Below are 19,015 nucleotides of genomic sequence, written 5' to 3'. Positions count from 1 at the left end.
CATGGAATTTTACTGTAGCCAAAATAGCTCCAATTAATGGGAGTTTCCGTAAAGGAGTCAGGGGTGACTTTAGTACGTTGATAGTGAACCCCATTGATGTAAGAAGGTTTGCCATCATGTGGAGGTGGTTGAAGACTGCCTTATACGAGCCCGCCTTCAAAAACCATTTTTTGAAGTAGGGTAAGACTGCGATGTTTGGCCTCCGAAGATGTGCTGTGACACTCGCCATCACTTTTGTGAACACCAAAGGGGCACTGGTGAGTTCTAAATGGAGCAATGCAGACTGAAAATGCTCCTGACCCACTTTGAACCCTAGATAGCAACTGTGGGCCTGCAGGATGGGGATGGGTAATAAGCATCCTGACTGACTGAATGATTTCTTTGCAGAGCGCAATATTGCCAAGGCGTCTTGGCGCAAAGTGGTGTGCAGGGACGGCAACACACAGGTTCAGGGATGGATGAAGAGACAGGTTTTTATTTCCTTCTTAAACACCGACCTACTGGGCTGAAGTTTCAGATGTAGAGGAAGGGAGTTCCATAAGTTAGCCGCTAAAAAAGAGAAGCATTTACCTCCACACCTTGCTTTTTTGATCTTTGAAAGGTATACCAGTCCAAAAGAATAAGATCTTAAAAGACGCGACGGCAGGTCCAACGCTCCAATCCAGTCTCTAAAGTGAGCATCCAGATTATGCTCTTTCGCAGGAAGGAATTAAGTGGGTGGAGATGTAAAATAGGATGAAGGCCTCTGTCTTCCTTCAGCACCAGGAAATAGCGGGAGTACCACTCAGCACCAACTTCCGGTACCGGACCAAAATAATTACTTTTCAGTAGGAGTAGTTTTGCAGCTTGAAGAATTTTCTGAATTCACATGCTGTGCATTGTTCATTGTTCCACCATCTGGTGGTTGGGTTTGGAAACATGCTTGTTTTTTCCTTTCTTGTTGTTGAGGGTGTTGTTGACCACCATTTGGTGGTGAGTCTATCCCTTGTGTGAGGTCAGACGTTGCTGCGGAGGTTCCTGCTCGTGGTCGCAGATTCTTTTCTTTTTTTTCTTTGTTCTGTATTTCTATTTTTATTTTTTATTAAGGTATTGTTCTTCCGACCCGTTTGCTTTTTCTCCTATTTCTGGAGCGGTGGGTGGGTTACATGTGAATCCAGAAAATTCTTCAAGCTGCAAAACTACTCCTACTGGTAAGTAACAATTTCTTTTGCAGCATGAATCCTTTTTCCGAATTCACATGCTGTGTATTAGATTATGTAGCGGTATCTTGTTCCTTGGGATGGTTGGGTTGAAGTGTGGATGTGTTGACAAACAAGTGTTGTATGTAGTACTTTCTGTCCCACATGTGCTTCCTTGTTAATTTTGATGTCCACGCAGTAGTGTTTTATGAAGGTGTCCAAGTTGCTGCCATGCAGATTTCGTCAATGGGTATGTTTGCTAGGAATTTGAGGGTAGCGCCCATTTTAGGTATCACGCTTAGCATTACAGTGCGCAGCCCTGATCTCGCAGCGTGAGACCTCTTGCAATGGGGTTTTGAAAGCTGACCACACGCTCGTGTGAACAGGCTTTCGCTGGCAGCCATTGGGTTTCACGTGTTTTGTTTTTTTAAAAGGCATGTGATTGGGCAAAGGCGGGCGCATGTCCCGCCTTTGCTCTGCCCATTCCAGTCTGTGGCTAGCACGCGCAGCAGCGCGCGTTCGCCTTGCTACAGCTGCCACGCTCCCTCGCCCCCGCTCCTCTGTGTTTGGTTTCCTTTTGCTTTCGCGCCGCGCAGCCATTGCTGTTTTTTGCACCGGGAATGCATCCATTATAAACCAGAGGGCTCTGGATTGGGCATGAACGGGGCATGCGGGGACGCCACCAGCAGCAGCGCTGGTCCAGGGCAGCGCTGTGAAGCGGAGCTGTCTCATTATCACCCGCCTGTCTCGAGCCACAGTAAACGGCAGCTCTTTGTACTCCAGGCATTCCTGCGGATAGTTCATGTTGTGAATCACCCCGTTCAAAGGCAGCTCTCGGAGGTGGGAGTGGCAGCTCATTCCCGGGGTTTGCTTGCTGTGTGCTCTCGGTGTGTTTGTGTGCCTTTGGTTTCTGAAACATTTTGCTCCCCGCTTCCCAGCAGAGGCACAGGATGCCCGGACGCGTGGACTCGCAGGACCGGACGCGTGGACTCGCGGGACCGGACGCGTGGACTCGCGGGACCGGACGCGTGGACTCGCGGGACCGGACGCGTGGACTCGCGGGACCGGACGCGTGGACTCGCGGGACCGGACTCGCGGGACCTGACGCGCGGACTCGCGGGACCTGACGCGCGGACTCGCGGGACCTGACGCGCGGACTCGCGGGACCTGACGCGCGGACTCACGGGACCGGACGCGCGGACTCACGGGACCGGACGCGCAGAGCCGGACGCCCGGGCGCCTCACCTGCGCGCAGTCTGGTAAGGGCTCTGCTTGCTGTGTGCTCTCGGTGTGTTTGTGTGCCTTTGGTTTCTGAAACATTTTGCTCCCCGCTTCCCAGCAGAGGCACAGGATGCCCGGACGCGTGGACTCGCGGGACCGGACGCGTGGACTCGCGGGACCGGACGCGTGGACTCGCGGGACCTGACGCGTGGACTCGCGGGACCTGACGCGTGGACTCGCGGGACCTGACGCGTCGACTCGCGGGACCTGACGCGTCGACTCGCGGGACCTGACGCGTCGACTCGCGGGACCTGACGCGTCGACTCGCGGGACCTGACGCGTCGACTCGCGGGACCTGACGCGTCGACTCGCGGGACCTGACGCGTCGACTCGCGGGACCTGACGCGTCGACTCGCGGGACCTGACGCGTGGACTCGCGGGACCGGACGCGTGGACTCGCAGGACCCGACGCGTGGACTCGCAGGACCCGACGCGTGGACTCGCGGGACCGGACGCGCAGAGCCGGACGCCCGGGCGCCTCACCTGCGCGCTGTCTGGTAAGGGCTCTGCCTTTATTTCACACTACACTTGTGGCGTGGGTGTCTGTACTGTCTGCTTGCCCGGGCTCTCTGATCATGCCATACAAATGGGAGAGGCTGCGCGGGTTGCATGGCAATAGTGTCACGTCTCAGTTGCATGAGGAAAGAGACTGCCTGTGTATGATTGTCTTAACCAGCGTTACACTTGGCAACATTGTGAAAGTTCACATTTGTGGCAAAGCTCTATACACACTGCTTTGAAAACAAGTTTACCAGATGTAGTCGAGTATATTATGCTACATTCCTGTGCGTCAATGACTTAGTGCATTATGGGTGCTGAGGTCTTGGTTGATTGCCGCTGCACCTGTTGAAGCCCAAGGCTGGAATGTGGTGTCCACCATTACATGGCTGTGTCTGGTGGTTCCATTCACTAATGAGTGATTCTGTGCGACTCCTCCCCATCACATGTTGGCAGTCCATACAGCCTGTCACACCCCTAAGATGGATGAAAGGGGTACCATATAGTTGGGTAACAATAGACATCTGTTACATAGTGCCAAGAACCTCCAAGTTGAATATGTGCTATCAAGGACACATGCCATGTTATTTCATGCTATGGTGTTAAGTTAAGGGGTCCTCTGTAGTAACTTTGGAGCCCAGCTGGGATGCGGGCGCAGAGGCATGCCATGGTGAATGAGTTTCGAGGCTGGAATGGAAGCTTTCGAAAGTGAGGAGGGTAAGAATAGCGGGGTCCTCTTCCTGCTCGGAGTGAGTGACAGGCTGTAAAATGAACCCCCTTCTACCCCAATATCCTTGCCTGATTTTCAAACTGCCATTAACTTCACAAACACCAAGGGAGGGGTTTAATTTGGGGGAATGGGTTTTAACAGTTTTGTTTCTAATTATTATTGTATATTTAATATGTATATGTTTATGATGCATCTAAAATAGTTTAACCTCTCCGCTTACGGATGCTTATTTAAACTAACTGCAGCATTCAACACTATTTTATCCGTTATGTAAACAGTTGTTTTGATTCCATCACAAACATACTTCTGAGCTGCCGTGTGTGACCCAGTGTCACGTGACACATGAAGTGCGTTTTTACATTCACCACAGTAGCGCAGCGAACTCTGGGTTCCTGCACATCAGCATGGCTCTGACGTTTGTGATGGTATATCGCCCACTAAGCTCTAAAATACACCCTATACCAAAAATGAAAGCATAGATTGGTCAACAGCTGACACTAAAGTGCACTTCTTTCAAGGAGAATGTGCACATGTAAAAGTGCTAAATGTATTACTCACCATGAGGAGGGCCATTGTCTGAAGCAGGCAGACCCACTCCCACATGCTGTAGACAGGGGTTGATGGAAGCAAATTTTAAATTACATTTGAGTAGACCAATAGATTCGTGGGTTGACCAAAAGCCCCATTATGCATATACGTTTCTATGATCTAACCGCCGCCTTCGATACTGTCAGCTATGCCACCCTGCTGAACCGTCTCCGGGACATCGGAGTCTCAGGCGACGCTTTAAGGTGGTTCGACTCCTTCCTGTCCGACAGATCTTTTCAGATCTTTGACGGCGACACAATATCAACCAGCAAACCTCTCAGCTGTGGAGTCCCACAGGGCTCCTCCTTGAGCCCTGTGTTATTCAATGTCTACATGAGACCGCTGGCTGGGATCGTCGAACCGTACGGCATCAAAATTGTGTCGTACGCCGACGATACTCAGTTAGTGGTATCATTGGCTCAAGAGAACATCAGTCAACCCCAGGGAGGCTTGCTGAGCTGCCTAGAGGACGTTAAGGAGTGGATGACCAGCTCCTCCCTTAAACTAAACGGAGAAAAAACAGAGCTCATGCTTCTAGGCCCAGCCTCGCCAATACCTTTTATCTCCTTGTGGCCCCAAGCTCTGGGCACTCCCCCAACTCCCAAGGATAGCGTCAAGAGCTTAGGAGTGTGGCTGGACAGGAAGCTTTCCTTCTCCACCCAGGCTACTAAGCTGTCCGCCACCTGCTTTGGCATCCTCAAAACTCTGAGAAAAGTCCTTCCACTTCTGCCTCTAGAAGCCAAGAAAGTGGCAGTACAAGGCCTCATCCAGTCCCGCCTGGACTCAAACAATGCCCTATATGTAGGGGCCCCTGAGATGACTCTCCGGAAACTACAGGTGGTGCAAAACTGCGCCGCGCGCACCCTGCTGCAGATTCCACGAGCCCAGTCAGCAAGACCTGCATTAAAAAGTCTTCACTGGTTGCCAGTCAAGCACAGAGTGGCATTCAAGGCGCTGTGTATTGCGCACCGGGCCTTTTGGAAAACGGGACCCGCAATCAACAGCAACCTTGTCATCCCCTATCACCCAAATAGGAACCTCCGCTCCACTGAGGCTTTCCTGGCAGTGGTTCCTAGAGTGAAGAGAGCCAGATCCCGGGGCAGGCTGTTCTCACTGAATACCGCTAAACTTTGGAACACCCTCCCCCTTTCACTCCGTTCTAACCCGGACCTGCTCTCTTTCCGTAAAAAGCTGAAGACTTTATTATTTGCCAAAGCCTCCGATCTCTAAATCCGGCCTGCCTCTCTGTTTCTCACCTCAGCGCTTGGACGCCCCTGGGCAGCAACCGCGCTCAATAAATCTATTTCTATTCTATTCTATGTATTTTTACCAGGATTTTTTGGACAATATGAGGCTGACAAAACAGCATAAGCGTGCTGTAGGCCAGACCTAAATAGATAACCTCCTTATCTTGTTTAAAGTGTCCCACATAGCATGGGGTCCGCTCAATTTGTAACATTCTATGTGTGAATAGGTCACTCAACCTTTAAGTTGTGTTCCTATTTTTTGTAGTTATGTTTTCCGCATTACTACTACAGGGCAACACTTTAAAAACACTAAGTGGCAACGAGTGGACGAGCCCCTCTTGTATGGGGCACCTTTTAGCGTAAGATTTATAGTTCAGACATTGTTTATCAGAGGTGAAAAACACTAACAAAAGCCAGTAAACTGGATGCTATCTTATTTCAAGAAGAAACAGGGCTATTCCCTGTCTAAGAGATACTAGTAACAGCGCACAATGCATGTCAACGCCCCTGGAGCTGTTCAACTTGGCAACAAGAGACGACCTGTAAAAGAACTGGGAACTGCCGCAGATGCCCCCTCCCAGCCCGCATTCCTTTGACGTCGAAGGTTGTCACTGAGTAACTAACATTTTAACAGCGGATGCCGAAAATCAATTTTGTCAGGGTGCTTTTCTGCTGACCTCCAGTGCAGAGCAAAAGGTTACAGTGAGGTGAAGCTGAGAGTGGTGTTTGGAGCACCCAGTCGCTGGGCTGTGCTCTGCCCTTCAGAAGAAAAATCTCCTCTCCAAGTGCTGTTTCTGCTGATCCCATTGACAGGAACCCTTTCTTCCACCCACTTGCCAGAAAGTAACTCAATAGGTTTATTTGATCAGTTGGGCTTCAGCCCACCTTGGTAAAGCCTTCATGTGCGAGGTTCTGCTTCTGTAGTTCTTTGTGCTTGCTGTCCATTCTACAAAGCTTTTTCATAAAATTCTACAGAGATGTTTAAAGCCTCTGAACCCCCTAATAAAGTGATTTATTCGCTGAGCAAACATGTTAGTCTAACAGGCTTATTCAATCAGGGCTGTCAAAAGTTCCATATGATGTGTGAACTCTTCAGCCAGTAGAGGATCTTTAGCTACCAACGTGCCATATGTTTTGAGCCCATCCTTACAGCACTAAAGAGGAAACGACTAGTCCAACAAGCAATTGCAATGCAATAGGTCTCGCATTATTACTGTTTGAGCTATTGGTGCTGCATTATTATTAGCAATGCCAATAGCTCAAACTTTAATAATGCAAGACCTATTGCATTGCAAATGCTTGTTCCTGGTGCTTTGGGCACACAGGTAATGTTTTTCCTACTCTATTGTTGCAAGTTTGTATAGCTTCTACTATCCATCATGGAATTGTTCCATTGGTGACTGGTGATCCCTTGCTTGCTCTGCGAAAGGAGATGAATAATTGTTTCCTTACAAAAATCCTTTGTTTCCTGTAGGTAGCACATCAGTTCCCACCACACATCCAGTGTATGAAGGGCGTTCTCGGCTTGTGTCTTTGTTTTTTGGAAGTTGTATGCTTCGGTTGACGTGGAATTGAGATAACACCTTTGGTAGGAACTGTGGATTCGTTCGGAAGTCTACCTTACCCTTGTGGATTTGCAGGTATGGTTGCTGTATTAGCAAACACAACAAGATGAAGGACGGAGTGCTGAAACTTTTCAAACACTCACCCCCGTCACATATCTAGATTTAATCAATCGACCTATTCCTCACTATGCCACAGCAGTTAAGACCCAGTCATATGCAAAACAGTCTTGACCTTGTTCCTCATGAAAACAATCCCGCCCGAACTGCCAGCCCAGGTCTTTCCTGGACCGGAAACAATCCTCCTAGGACTGGTTTCGGGGTTTCACCCCTCATCAGCAAGGCTAGCTTGAATCCAGTGGTACAGCGAGCAAGGGACCCACTTCTGGGCATACCCTTGGCCACTTAGGGCAAACATAGCAAACACAAGATGATGGATGGAGTGCTGAAACTTTTCAACCACAAACTCCCTGTCACAAATCTGGATGTAATCCTCCCTGGACCATAAACATGCACCTGTCCCAGGATTCTTGTTTCTGGTCCAGGGAAGACCTGGCCTGGCAGTTCGGGCTGACTGATTTGCATATGGCTGGGTCCAAACTGGGGTGGCATAGTGAGCAAAAGAAACATGGATTAAACCCAGATCTGTGACTGGGGGCAAGTGGTTGAAAAGTTTCAGCACTCCGTCCATCAGCTTGTTGTGTTTACTATGATTGCCCTAAGTGGCAAAGGGTATGTCCAGACGTGAGTCCCTTGCTTGTTGTGCCACTGGATTCAAGCTAGCCTGGCTGATGAGGGGTGCAGGACTTGGTGGACGGGAGGCAGTCATGAAGCCCAAAGTTCTGGCTGTGGCTCGAGAATCCTTGAAGTCCTCAAGCGCTGAGTCTGCCTTGCCGCCGAAAAAGTGACTGGCATCCAAGGGCTTGTCCATCAAGGTAGATTGGACATCCCCCGAAAAGCTAGAAGTCCTCAACCAGGTGTAGCGTCTGAGTGCTACCGACGATGCAACCGTTCTGCTCAGTGAGTCGGTGGTGTCCAGTCCACAACGTATGGTGAATTTGGCTGCATCTCTCCAATCCGCAACTGCCTGGGAGAGAACAGCCCGGGCCTCCTCGGGGCACCTAATAGTGGTCAATGAAGCCCACAACAAAACAAAAAAACCAAAAAAACACAACATGGTTCCGGACCTAACCACTAGATGGTGGAATAATGCACAGCATGTGAATCCAGAAAAGGATTCATGCTGCAAAACCCTCTCTAAGGCCTCTTTATCCAAAAGGTCTGGCACTTTCTGCTCCAAGACAGAGAGGTGGGTTCTCCGTCAGCTGCCCTGATGGTGGTGGAAGATGATGCAGCATGGAAAGAAATGGAATAGCCTAGCTCACTGAACACTCTGGAGAACTACCTTGTCTGAAATAATAGCTTGCCACCCTTGGAGGAAATGTCAGGTCCTGCCTACAACAGGGTGGCTGTGTGTAGGGAGGTGCTTACTAAAGAAGTTTTGCAGATTTGGCTATTGGAGAGCCGGGCTACTGAGCACGACTTTGTCCCTAATGTTGTTGAAGTTGTCTTTGTTAGCCACAACCTCAGCCATGAAAAGGGTGGGAGACCTGCTGGGTTGGCAGTGGGGTGAGACGTTGGCAATACTGGAAACCCCTACCGTTGCCACAGAGGGGGCATAATTGCTTATGAAATTGCATGATGAGGGTAGGCAGCCCCAAGTTACGCTCTGTGGCCCTGTTATCCTTAAACTGTTCCAGGGCAAAGTCTGCTTTTGCGCTAAAAAGGTCAGAGAAATCAAATGCCATGCCCATTAAAGATGCCAGGACATCTTCTGAGAAACCTGTAGAACTTATCGAAGTGCGGTGTCAAAGTGCAACATTGATGCCAATCACCCAACCTAAGCAGTAGTTGGTGTCCAACTTCACTGTGTGATGTCCAACCTGGATAGGTTAGGGATTCCGAGGGTCATGCAGAACATCTGGAAGAATATTGGCCACCATATACCACAAGAGACAACTGATCAAAATGTTTCCGGCTCCAGTCTGATGCCTTGGGAATATTCACAAATATAAGCATCTGTACATCTACAAGTGCAATGCATGGCCTTACCTCGGCAATGATCATTCTTTCAGCTATGTTTTAAAACGTTACCTGGCAGATTGCTGATGCCTTCTAATATTTCACTGTCCTTGTGATCCACAAAATAGATATCCTCTTCTTCTTTTATGTTTACTACATCATCATCAGGCATAACCAGGAGTCCTGTTTTTAAATTAAAAGGTGAATTTCAAGCCAAGTTAAATATGGTAGAACATAGTATTAAGAAAAATAATATTCAATGGTTTGAGACTGGAAACAAACTGTTATCACATACAATTCAGAGAAGAAGCCTTGTCGGGGTTAGGCAACGTTTTCAACTTCTAAGGTACCCATTACCAGTTTAGTCATAATTCCGATTTAGCCAGCGTGAGGGATTGGCAATCAAATTGCGATTATGAGTGACATGGGTATTTTGCGTATGTTATGTTTTCATCTCCAGACATTTCACTTATAAGTGAAATGAGAAGAGGAGAATTGGCCTGAAAATGGGAAACAAAATGAAAACAAGCACTACCAAAGCCAACAGGCCTCACCAAATGATGACCTCAGCACAATGAAGTATACGTATTAATGCATCGTAATGCATGCACATGTATACACACACACACACACATGCAAGTAACCATCGATGCCCTTCTATGAATCATGATATTGGTGTGGCCATTTTTGTTTTGGTGGACACCTATTGAATTAAAAACCTAATAAGTATACAAAAGTGAATTATTTTAGAAGGCGAGTTTTGGAAGCAATTGCACCTCACAGGCCTTACAAGAAATATATTTTTTTTAAACGGGGAAAGGTGGTGAGCCACAGTGGAGGGGGTGAATTGTACCAAGTAAACACTTCTAAGTGGTGGGACAAACGGAGGGCATGATGTGGGGTTTAACAGTGGAGCTGGTGGGGCAGGTTTCCATAAAAATAGGCACAGAAAAGTAGAGCAGGACGGGGACGGGAACCAAAGTGCAAGCTTTGAGGGTACCAAGCGTGGTGAGGTGTGGCTCAATGATTAGAGGTAGCTTAAATTTATGGTATTAGAGTTGGTTGAGAAAAGAGAAAGCAAAGACAACAACAAAACTCTACTACAACGTGAGATAGCCTGGATTTATCGATTACAATCTTTGAAACCATTCGGCCTTAATGACCGTATTGAACTTAGCTGTTATTTGTAAAGATCTGTATGATATCGGAATGCGTTGCAAATTGAGTGGTTTGCTTTCGTTTCTTATGTTTTATGTTTTTTGTGCAACCTCCGTGACTTCGTGACATATCATCATTACACACACGCTTTCAAACTCACACACGTTGTCGTTTCTACCCCGCACACCCCGTTTTCCTTTATCTTGAAGATAGTGCATTCACTGCACTTCTCTCATCGTTCATCACTTGACCCATGTTAAGATGGCCGCCAAATTCTACCAGGTCCACCAGTCCGTTTTCTATCTCCTGACATCACGAACCTTTCCGGGTTCCCGTCAGATTCAAATTCCCCACCAACGCGGTGACATACCTACGCTCAGGTTACCTCAGCGCCCCGGAAGGAGGAGAACCTTTGATACGACTCTTCTATGAAAGAAAGAGAGCCCTTGAAACGTTTTCAGCTTCACACCGAAGTAAGTTAATTTACGATATCGACTCGAGCCACTCTGCTGACCAGCCACCGCGACATGTTATCATTTTTTTAATCTTCGCTGTTTGCTTTAATCAACAGCGCATGCCAGTGACTGCCCCGAACTTCGCTGTCATTGGGAATTATCCGGTATGTTTAGTTCTTGTTTTTGAACACCCAGTCGTCCGACACGCCGCAATGTCACTATGCACTTTCACGGATCATGACAATACACGTTTAGCATGAATTAATCCAAACAACACTGATATAGTTTGCATGTTTTGCACGTTTTTTTCTGGTTTTTTTTTTGCTTCTACTCTTGTGTGATGAATGTCATATATCATGGTGCATACCAATGATGTTATTTTCACCAACAGAGCTCCTTGAGAAAGGGCCATGCCCGAAATGCATCGGAGCGTTTGTTTTTTCACCATAAATGTGCACTGGAATCCATTAAATGAGGATATGAAATGAAATATTCGATAAATGAAAGTGTGACACAAATGAACTGATTGAACTTGTAACAACAATAAAAAAACAAATATAAAACAACGGAGTCTGTCCTTCGTGACAAACCCAAAGGTGTGCCCAACCGCAGGGACGCACTTATGACGTTTGTGCGCTAACCAAGTATTATTCAATGTTTAGAGCGTCAGACCCTGATGCAGAGGTCTAGCCCGGGACCAGGGTTCAATTCCCCGCCTCAGCGGGTCTTGGGCTCAAAATTCCACGGACCTGATAATTCTCGCCTCGGTGCCTATTCCAATCATGGAGTCCCACTCTGCAACTCTGGCAATAACTTGCTTAATCTCCACAACGGCCTCCACAACGCTAAGGATGCCTGGCCTCCACCTTGGGGGTGCCCAGGAGTGGCGCCTCAAAGGGAAAGCCAGGAATGGGTCCACAGCGGTATTCGTACATGCGCCTTGAGACCCTTGCGGGTGAGTAGTGCGCTATACAAGTATCAATTTACAATTTTTTTTTACAATTACCAACAAGGAGAGAATGGAAGAGCAGTGATGTGGGGGGCAGGAAGGACAAAGAAAAGGGCAAGAAAACACATGTATTTATATGTGCTGAAAGAAAAGGAAATTGTAATCTTGCTGTGGAGCAAGAATACACCTCCACAGACTACATCCTCCTAGAGGACCTCAACTTCCACCTGGAAACAACAAGGACTGCAACACCGCCGCCCTGCTGGACAACCTCACCAACCTCGGACTCAAGCAGCTGGTAAACACCCCCACCCAATACGCCGGCCACACGCTTGACCCCATCTTCTCCTCCAGCAAACACATCTCCTTCAGCCACTCCATCGGACTAGACTGGACAGATCACAGCTGCGTCCAATTCAACTTCAGAAGAACCACAACCCACCACCACCCGCAACAGGCTCCCCGCAGAAGCTGGAGCAAGATCACCGCCGACCAGCTCACCACCACCCTCAGCCAGAAGGAGTAGTTTCTGTCCTGTAACTCCAGTTCTGTAGTAGGGGTATCTCTGTTATAGTCATAATCTAGTGAATTGTCCCGCCCATGTGCGTGGACCCCGGCAATCAAAAATAATCTCTTAAGTTATCAAATCATGCAGAAACTGCACAGACACTTAAGAGAGAATTTAAAGACAAATAATGCAGCCTATATCCACAGGCTACAATGTACCGTACTTCAACTAGAAATTTCACCAAACAAAACCACACACAACACAGCCTGCCCAGTTTCTTCCATAGAAAAACTTGCCTCTACCAGTAAAAGACTCTGGAATGATAGAGAGAAAGGCATGGACAGACAAGCCCCATAGGCTGCCATTATGTGGCTTAAATAGGATAATGTGCCTTTAAGAGAACTTTCCAGAACTTTCTCCCAGTATCCCAGAATGCTCAGCAGGTCCCTTTTACTTTCAGTTCTTTTTGAAGGCGTAGCACGCCAGACCTGTAGCATTCCTTACATGAATATTTATCTCCACCGGGGAGGAGGGCGGGCGCTTATGACTATAACAGAGATACCCCTACTACAGAATTGGAGTTACGGGGACAGAAACTACTCCTTCTGTAGTAGGGGATCTCTGTGTATAGTCATAATCTAGTGAATAGAATGGCAAGCCCATCCCCACACCAAAGCGGCGGTGGAGAAAAGAAATTAACACCACTATTGTGCGAACAAATTCCGCAGCGAAGCCTGCCCAACCTGAGCATCTGCCCTGGCATCAGTTTCCAGACATTAATGCTTAGCAAAGGTATGAACCCACTTCCAAGTGGCCGCCTTGCAGATCTCTGCAATCGGAACATTACGGAGTAAAGCTGTCGTGGCAGCTTTTCCCCTGGTGGAACGAGCCTTAGGTTTAACCCCTAAGGTCTTATTAGCTTTTTGGTAACACAACTGTATGCAGGACACAATCCACCTAGAGATAGACTGCTTAGAGGTAGCAAGACCCGTCCTGACCGATCCATAACTGACAAATAATTGGACTGACCTACGAATATCTTTGGTTTTATCCAGATAAAATTTCAACACCCTCCTAACATGCAGGGAATGTAGAGACCTTTCCGCCGGAGATGAAGGATTTTGAAAAAACGTAGGCAACGTTATGGTCTGGTTGACATGAAAATCACAAATAACCGTGGGAAGAAATTTAGGGTGAGTACGCATAACAACCTTAGCAGCATGAAATACAGTATAAGGTTCTTGGCAACACAACGCCTGAATTTCACTCACCCTGCGGGCCGATGTAATGGCCATGAGGAACGCCGCCTTCCAGGACAGGTGCTGCAACGAAGCCTTATGAATAGGTTCAAAAGGCTCCTTCATCAATCTGGACCGCACCACATTCCATTCCCATGAAGGCGAAGGAAGCCTGACAGGAGGGAACACTTTCTTCAAGCCTTCCAAAAAATCTTTGATCACAGGGATCTGGAAGAAGGAAGTCTGTGAAGGCCATTTCCTGTAGGCAGTCAATGCAGCAAGATGAACCTTAATGGAATGAACATTAAGGCCAGACTGCGCCAAATGTAGAAGGTAAGGAAGAATGACGTCTTCCTTGCACGTCGTCGGGTCATAGTTATTGGACTGACACCAGATACAGAACCTCTTCCACTTGTAAGCATAGGAAGTCCGAGTGGAAGGTCTCTTAGACTCCTTCAGTATGTCCATGCAATCTTCGGGCATATTTAGATGGCCATATTGCACTATCTTAGGAGCCATGCCGCCAAACTCAAAGACGAGAGGTTGGGGTGCAACATCTGCCCTCCGAACTTTGTGAGAAGGTCCGGCCTGCACGGCAGCCGAATGTGAGGAAGGGGAGACCGGTGAAGCAGGTCTGTGAACCACCACTGTCTGGGCCATTCTGGGGCGATGAGTATCATCCGAGCCCTGGATCGGGCCAGCTTGATGAGTACCGCTGGAATCAGGGGAATGGGTGGAAAAGCGTACAGAAAGCTGTTCGACCAGTTGATCCATAACGCATTCCCCAGCGTCCCCTGCTGGTAGTACCTGGAGGCGAAGTCTCGGCATTTGCTGTTTTCGGCGGTGGCGAACAGATCTACGTCTGGAGTCCCCCACCTTGCGAAGACTTCTCCTAGTACTTCGTCGTTTATGACCCATTCGTGGTTTTCCTGAATCAGTCTGCTCAGTGCGTCCGCCTGAACATTCTGCACACCTGGCAGATGGGTAGTCGTTAAGGTCAGTCCTCTGGCGAGAAGCCAGTGCCAGATCGCCTGCGCCTCCTGTGACAGAGTGCGTGATCTCGACCCCCCTGCTTGTTGAGGTAATACATCGTGGTCGTATTGTCCGTCTGTACAAGCAGAGAGTTCCCAGTAGAGAAGACACCGTCCTCACTGTTGTAGATGGAGTGGTCATAAGAGCCTGAGCCTTCCGAAGGAGTGATAATCGTCGCTCCTCCGAAGGAGACACGCTTGCTGACAGCGTATTGATGGAGGCTCCCAAGTTCTGTATGCATTGGACCGGAGTCGAGACAGACTTGGACATGTTGATGTGCAACCCCAGCTTGTTCAAGAGAACGCATGTCTTCTGGAAGTGTGCTCGAGCTTCCGAGAAGGAGGATGCCTTGATCAACCAATCGTCCAGGTACGGGTAGACAAACACCTTGTTCTTCCCCAGGTGTGCTGCCACCACCACCATGCACTTCGAGAATGTTCTCGGCGCAGACTTTAGTCCGAATGGGAGTACTGTGTATTGATAATGATTGGCGCCGACTTGGAACCGCAGGAACTTCCTGTGTTTGTGTGAAATGGGCACATGGAAGTACGCATCCTGTAGGTCTATAGCACATAGCCAGTGTCCCTGTTGCAACTGAGGATAAATCTGATGCAAAGACAGCATGCGAAACTTCTCCCTGCGAATCCATCTGTTTGCCTGTTGCAAGTCCAGAATGGGCCTGAACTCGTTCTTGTCCTTCTTGCGAACCAGGAAGAACCGGGAATACAGACCTCTTCCTCTCTGAGACAGAGGTACGTCTTCTATCGCCCTTTTCCTTAACAGGATATCTGCCTCCGCCTGGAGCTCGCGCAGCTGAAACTGCAAGCTGACCGGTGGAATTGCTGGAGGTGGGCTGGTGAACCGAAGACTGTATGCAAACAATATTCAGCACCCACTTGTCCTCGGTAATTTTTCTCCACTCTGCCAGAAAAAATTGAATGCTTTCCCCTACCGGAGTGGGTAACAGATCCGGGGGAAGTAAGCGCTCAGGGCCAAGACGCGGCCGGGCCTTTGGTCGATGGTGCCGACTGTTGGCCTCCTCTGTCCTTCGGGTGTTTCTGGAACGGCTTACGGAACTGTTGTTGTTGCTGCGACTGTCCCGAAGCTTGGCCATGTCCCCTGCCCTGCCCACCGAACCGCCGTTGGAACGGGCGGTACGATTTCTTCGCTTCTTTGGGCTTCTCTAGACCCACAGCCTTGAGTGTTTCGGCCTCTGCCTTCATGCGGGCCATTTCGTTATCCGCATGTTTCCCAAATAGGGTTTCGCCAGAGAATGGAAGATTGGCCACCCTTTGCTGTGCGTCTGGTTTCAGTGACGTAATGTGGAGCCAGGCATGTCGTCGCTGGTTAATCCCATGGCAAAAGCCATGTGCCGCCAAGAGGGATGAATCTGCTGCAGCGCTGATAATTTGATTCGCTACCAGCATCCCTTCGTTTAGCACTTCCTGGAAATCTTCCCGCTTCTCGCGAGGCAAGTGTTCCGCAAACTGCTGGAGGGAGTCCCAGAGGGTGCGGTTGTACCGTCCCAACAAAGCCATGGCACTCGCAGCCTTCATAGAGGTCGCCGATGTTCCACATACTTTCCTTCCAGCTGAATCCATCCATCTAGACTCTTTGTCTGGGGGACTGTGGATGACGGGGTGGTGGCATGCTGTTTGCAGGCCGCCGTCACAATCACAGAATCCGGAGGAGGTTCCACCCTTAGAAAAGCCGGATCCGAATCGGGTGCCCGGTATTTTTTCTGCAATCTCGATGGGGCTGCCTTAGTCACGCAGGGGTGAGGAAAAGGTCCATGGCCGGTTCCTCCAGGCCCGGCACCAGAGGTAGTAGTGGACGAGACAGGTGTTTCTGCTGCAGTGTCTCGAAAATGACCGATGTCTTAGGCGTGGGCACCGTCAAGGATATGCCCAATTTGGCAGCGCCTCTCAATAAGACATCATGGAACGCCACCAGGTCATCAACCGGCGACACCCTTGTGTCCGGCGATTCCGACAAAGTCGGAAAGTAGTCCCTGGTCCCTGAGGACCTCGTGTGAGAGCGAGATCTGTGCCTCCTATGGCGGCGTCTCGACCGCGTGGACGACCTGTTGCGCGATCGCTCCCTCCCAGGGGAGCGAGGGCGTAACCTCCCGGTCCGTGGGCGCTCCGCAGGTTTCAGTGGAGGCGTCTTCCGTGGCCTATCCTGGTGTCGTGGTTTAGGAGTCCCCTTAGGTGGTGTAGGAAGAGGAGGTAGTGACACCGATCTCGGCGCAGGGACAGGGGGTATCTCCGGTCGAGAGGCGGGCCCATGCGGCGGGAGCGGTGGTGGTGGCTGTCCTGAGGGAGGAAGTGGTGGTAGAGGAGGGTTGACGGGAGGATTCTCCTTTGGTATAGGGGGAGGAGGCATCTTCGGCCGAGGTGTCTGCCGTCCGCCTCCATGAGGTCCTCGACGCCAAGGATCCCCTCGACGCCGGCCATCTTCTCGACGGCGACCGGCGGTATCGCCTCGACGACGAGCGCCTACGCCTGTGGCTTCTCCTTCGACGCCGGTAGCTCGACGTGGACGTCGACGCCGACGACGCAGTAATCAGTGCTTTTGACAGAGGCCTAACCAGGCTCCTCGACGTCGAATCTTCACGCCGTCTCGACCCGGAGCGCCGGGGAGAAGGGGAACACACCGCCGTCATCCCTCTCGCCGTCGTCGTCGATGCAATCGACGCCGACGGAGACCGGGACCGTTTGCTGGTCTTCCTGCCTCTGGGGAGCCCCCCAGAGGCCTCAGCAGAGGCAGAGGGAGCCTTCCCAGCCTGCCCAGACCCACCTGCAGCCTGCAGTCGTCTCTCTTCCAGGCCTTGGAGCCTAATCTTTAGCCTTTCCCTCAGGGTCCTTGCTGAGAGGTTCTGGCAGATGTCACAGTCTTCAGGGACATGTGCCTCAGGGAGACAAATAATGCAGACGTCGTGTGGATCAGTCTTGGCCTTCTTCCTTCCACATGCTGGGCATTTGTCGAAAAGAGCAGGCATTTTAGAGCCCTAAAATGCCTGACAAACACACAGGAGAGAAGGGAAACACCAAGAATATATATATATACTGCAAACACTTTTATCAAAAAGTGAACTTAATCCAATATAAACCCTTGAAAAAAGAGAGAGCTCAATGCCAGGGTCCTGTTAGCAGGAGCTGGAAAAAAACTGAAAGTAAAAGGGACCTGCTGTGCGTTCTGGGATACTGGGAGAAAGTTCTGGAAAGTTCTCTTAAAGGCACAGTATCCTATTTAAGCAACATAATGGCAGCCTATGGGGCTTGTCTGTCCATTCCTTCCTCTCTATCATTCCAGAGTCTTTTACTGGTAGAGGCAAGTTTTTCTATGGAAGAAACTGGGCAGGCTGTGTTGTGTGTGACTTCAAGAACTCCAAGAAAACCTTCTGCACCCTCGAGAAAGCCTGGTGCCGCGATCAGACAGCAGAACACATAACAGGCCTCAAGAACGCCACCCGCAAACACCACCAGCTGATCCGCACCACCAAGAAGACAGCATTCAAAGAATGACTGGACAACAACACCCACAACAGCAAGGAACTCTTCAGCATCGTTAAGGAGCTCTCCAACCCCAACGCCTACAACAACGACATCACACCCTCGCAAGACCTCTGCGACTCACTCGCCTCGTTCTTCCACCGAAAGATCTCCGACATACACAACAGCTTCAGCGCACAAACCACGCACCCAACCACCGAACCAGCGCCCCCCACCACCATCATCTGCACCTGGACCCCTGTCAGCACCGAAGACACCACCCGCCTGATGAACACCATCCACTCCGGATCCCCTGCCGACCCCTGCCCTCACCACATCTTCAACAAAGCCGACTCCATCATCGCACCCCAACTCCGCAACATCATCAACAGCTCATTCGCATCTGCCACCTTCCCGGAGAGCTGGAAACATGCCGAGCTGAGCGCCCTCCTGAAGAAACTCACCACGGACCTCAAGAACTCCTCCCCATTCCAGCTAAAGTCATCGAGAAGACCGTCAACAAACAACTCTCCGACATCCTCGAGACCAACGGATCCCTCGACCCCTCGCAGTCCGGTTTCCGAGCAAACCACAGCACCGAGACCGCCCTCATCGCAACCACCGACGACATCAGGTCCCTGCTCGACCACGGGGAAACTGCTGCCCTCATCCTCCTGGACCTCTCAGCAGCCTTCGACACCGTATGCCACCGCACCCTGATACAACGCCTCAGCAACACCGGAATCCAAGGAGCGGCACTGGAGTGGATCATCTCGTTCCTCGCCGGAAGAACCCAGAGAGTCCGCCTCCCCCCGTTCCGATCTGCGGCCACCGAAGTCATCTGCGGCGTTCCGCAAGGATCCTCACTCAGCCCCACCCTCTTCAACGTCTACATGAGCCCTCTCGCAGCCATCGCCCGCCAACACAACCTCAACATCATCTCCTACGCCGACGACACCCAGCTGATCCTCTACCTCACCAACGACCCCGCCACCGCCAAAGCCAGCCTCCAGGA

At 50.0% G+C, this 19,015-nt stretch overlaps 1 protein-coding gene across 1 annotated transcript in view; it reads right to left on the bottom strand.

Annotated features, from left to right (window-relative positions):
* Positions 1–19,015, bottom strand: part of LOC147712343 (uncharacterized) — a 125,922-nt gene that overhangs the window by 19,900 nt on the left and 87,007 nt on the right. The window contains exon 8 of the mRNA XM_086923037.1: positions 9,239–9,349. Coding sequence (XP_086779163.1) covers positions 9,239–9,349 — 111 coding nt within the window. The remainder of the gene's footprint in view (positions 1–9,238; positions 9,350–19,015) is intronic.

The sequence above is a fragment of the Lissotriton vulgaris genome, chromosome 5, assembly GCF_964263255.1.
Source record: "Lissotriton vulgaris chromosome 5, aLisVul1.2, whole genome shotgun sequence".
NCBI lineage: Eukaryota > Metazoa > Chordata > Amphibia > Caudata > Salamandridae > Lissotriton > Lissotriton vulgaris.
The sequence above is the reverse complement of the archived record's forward strand: the minus strand, read 5'-3'. Positions and strand labels throughout refer to the sequence as shown.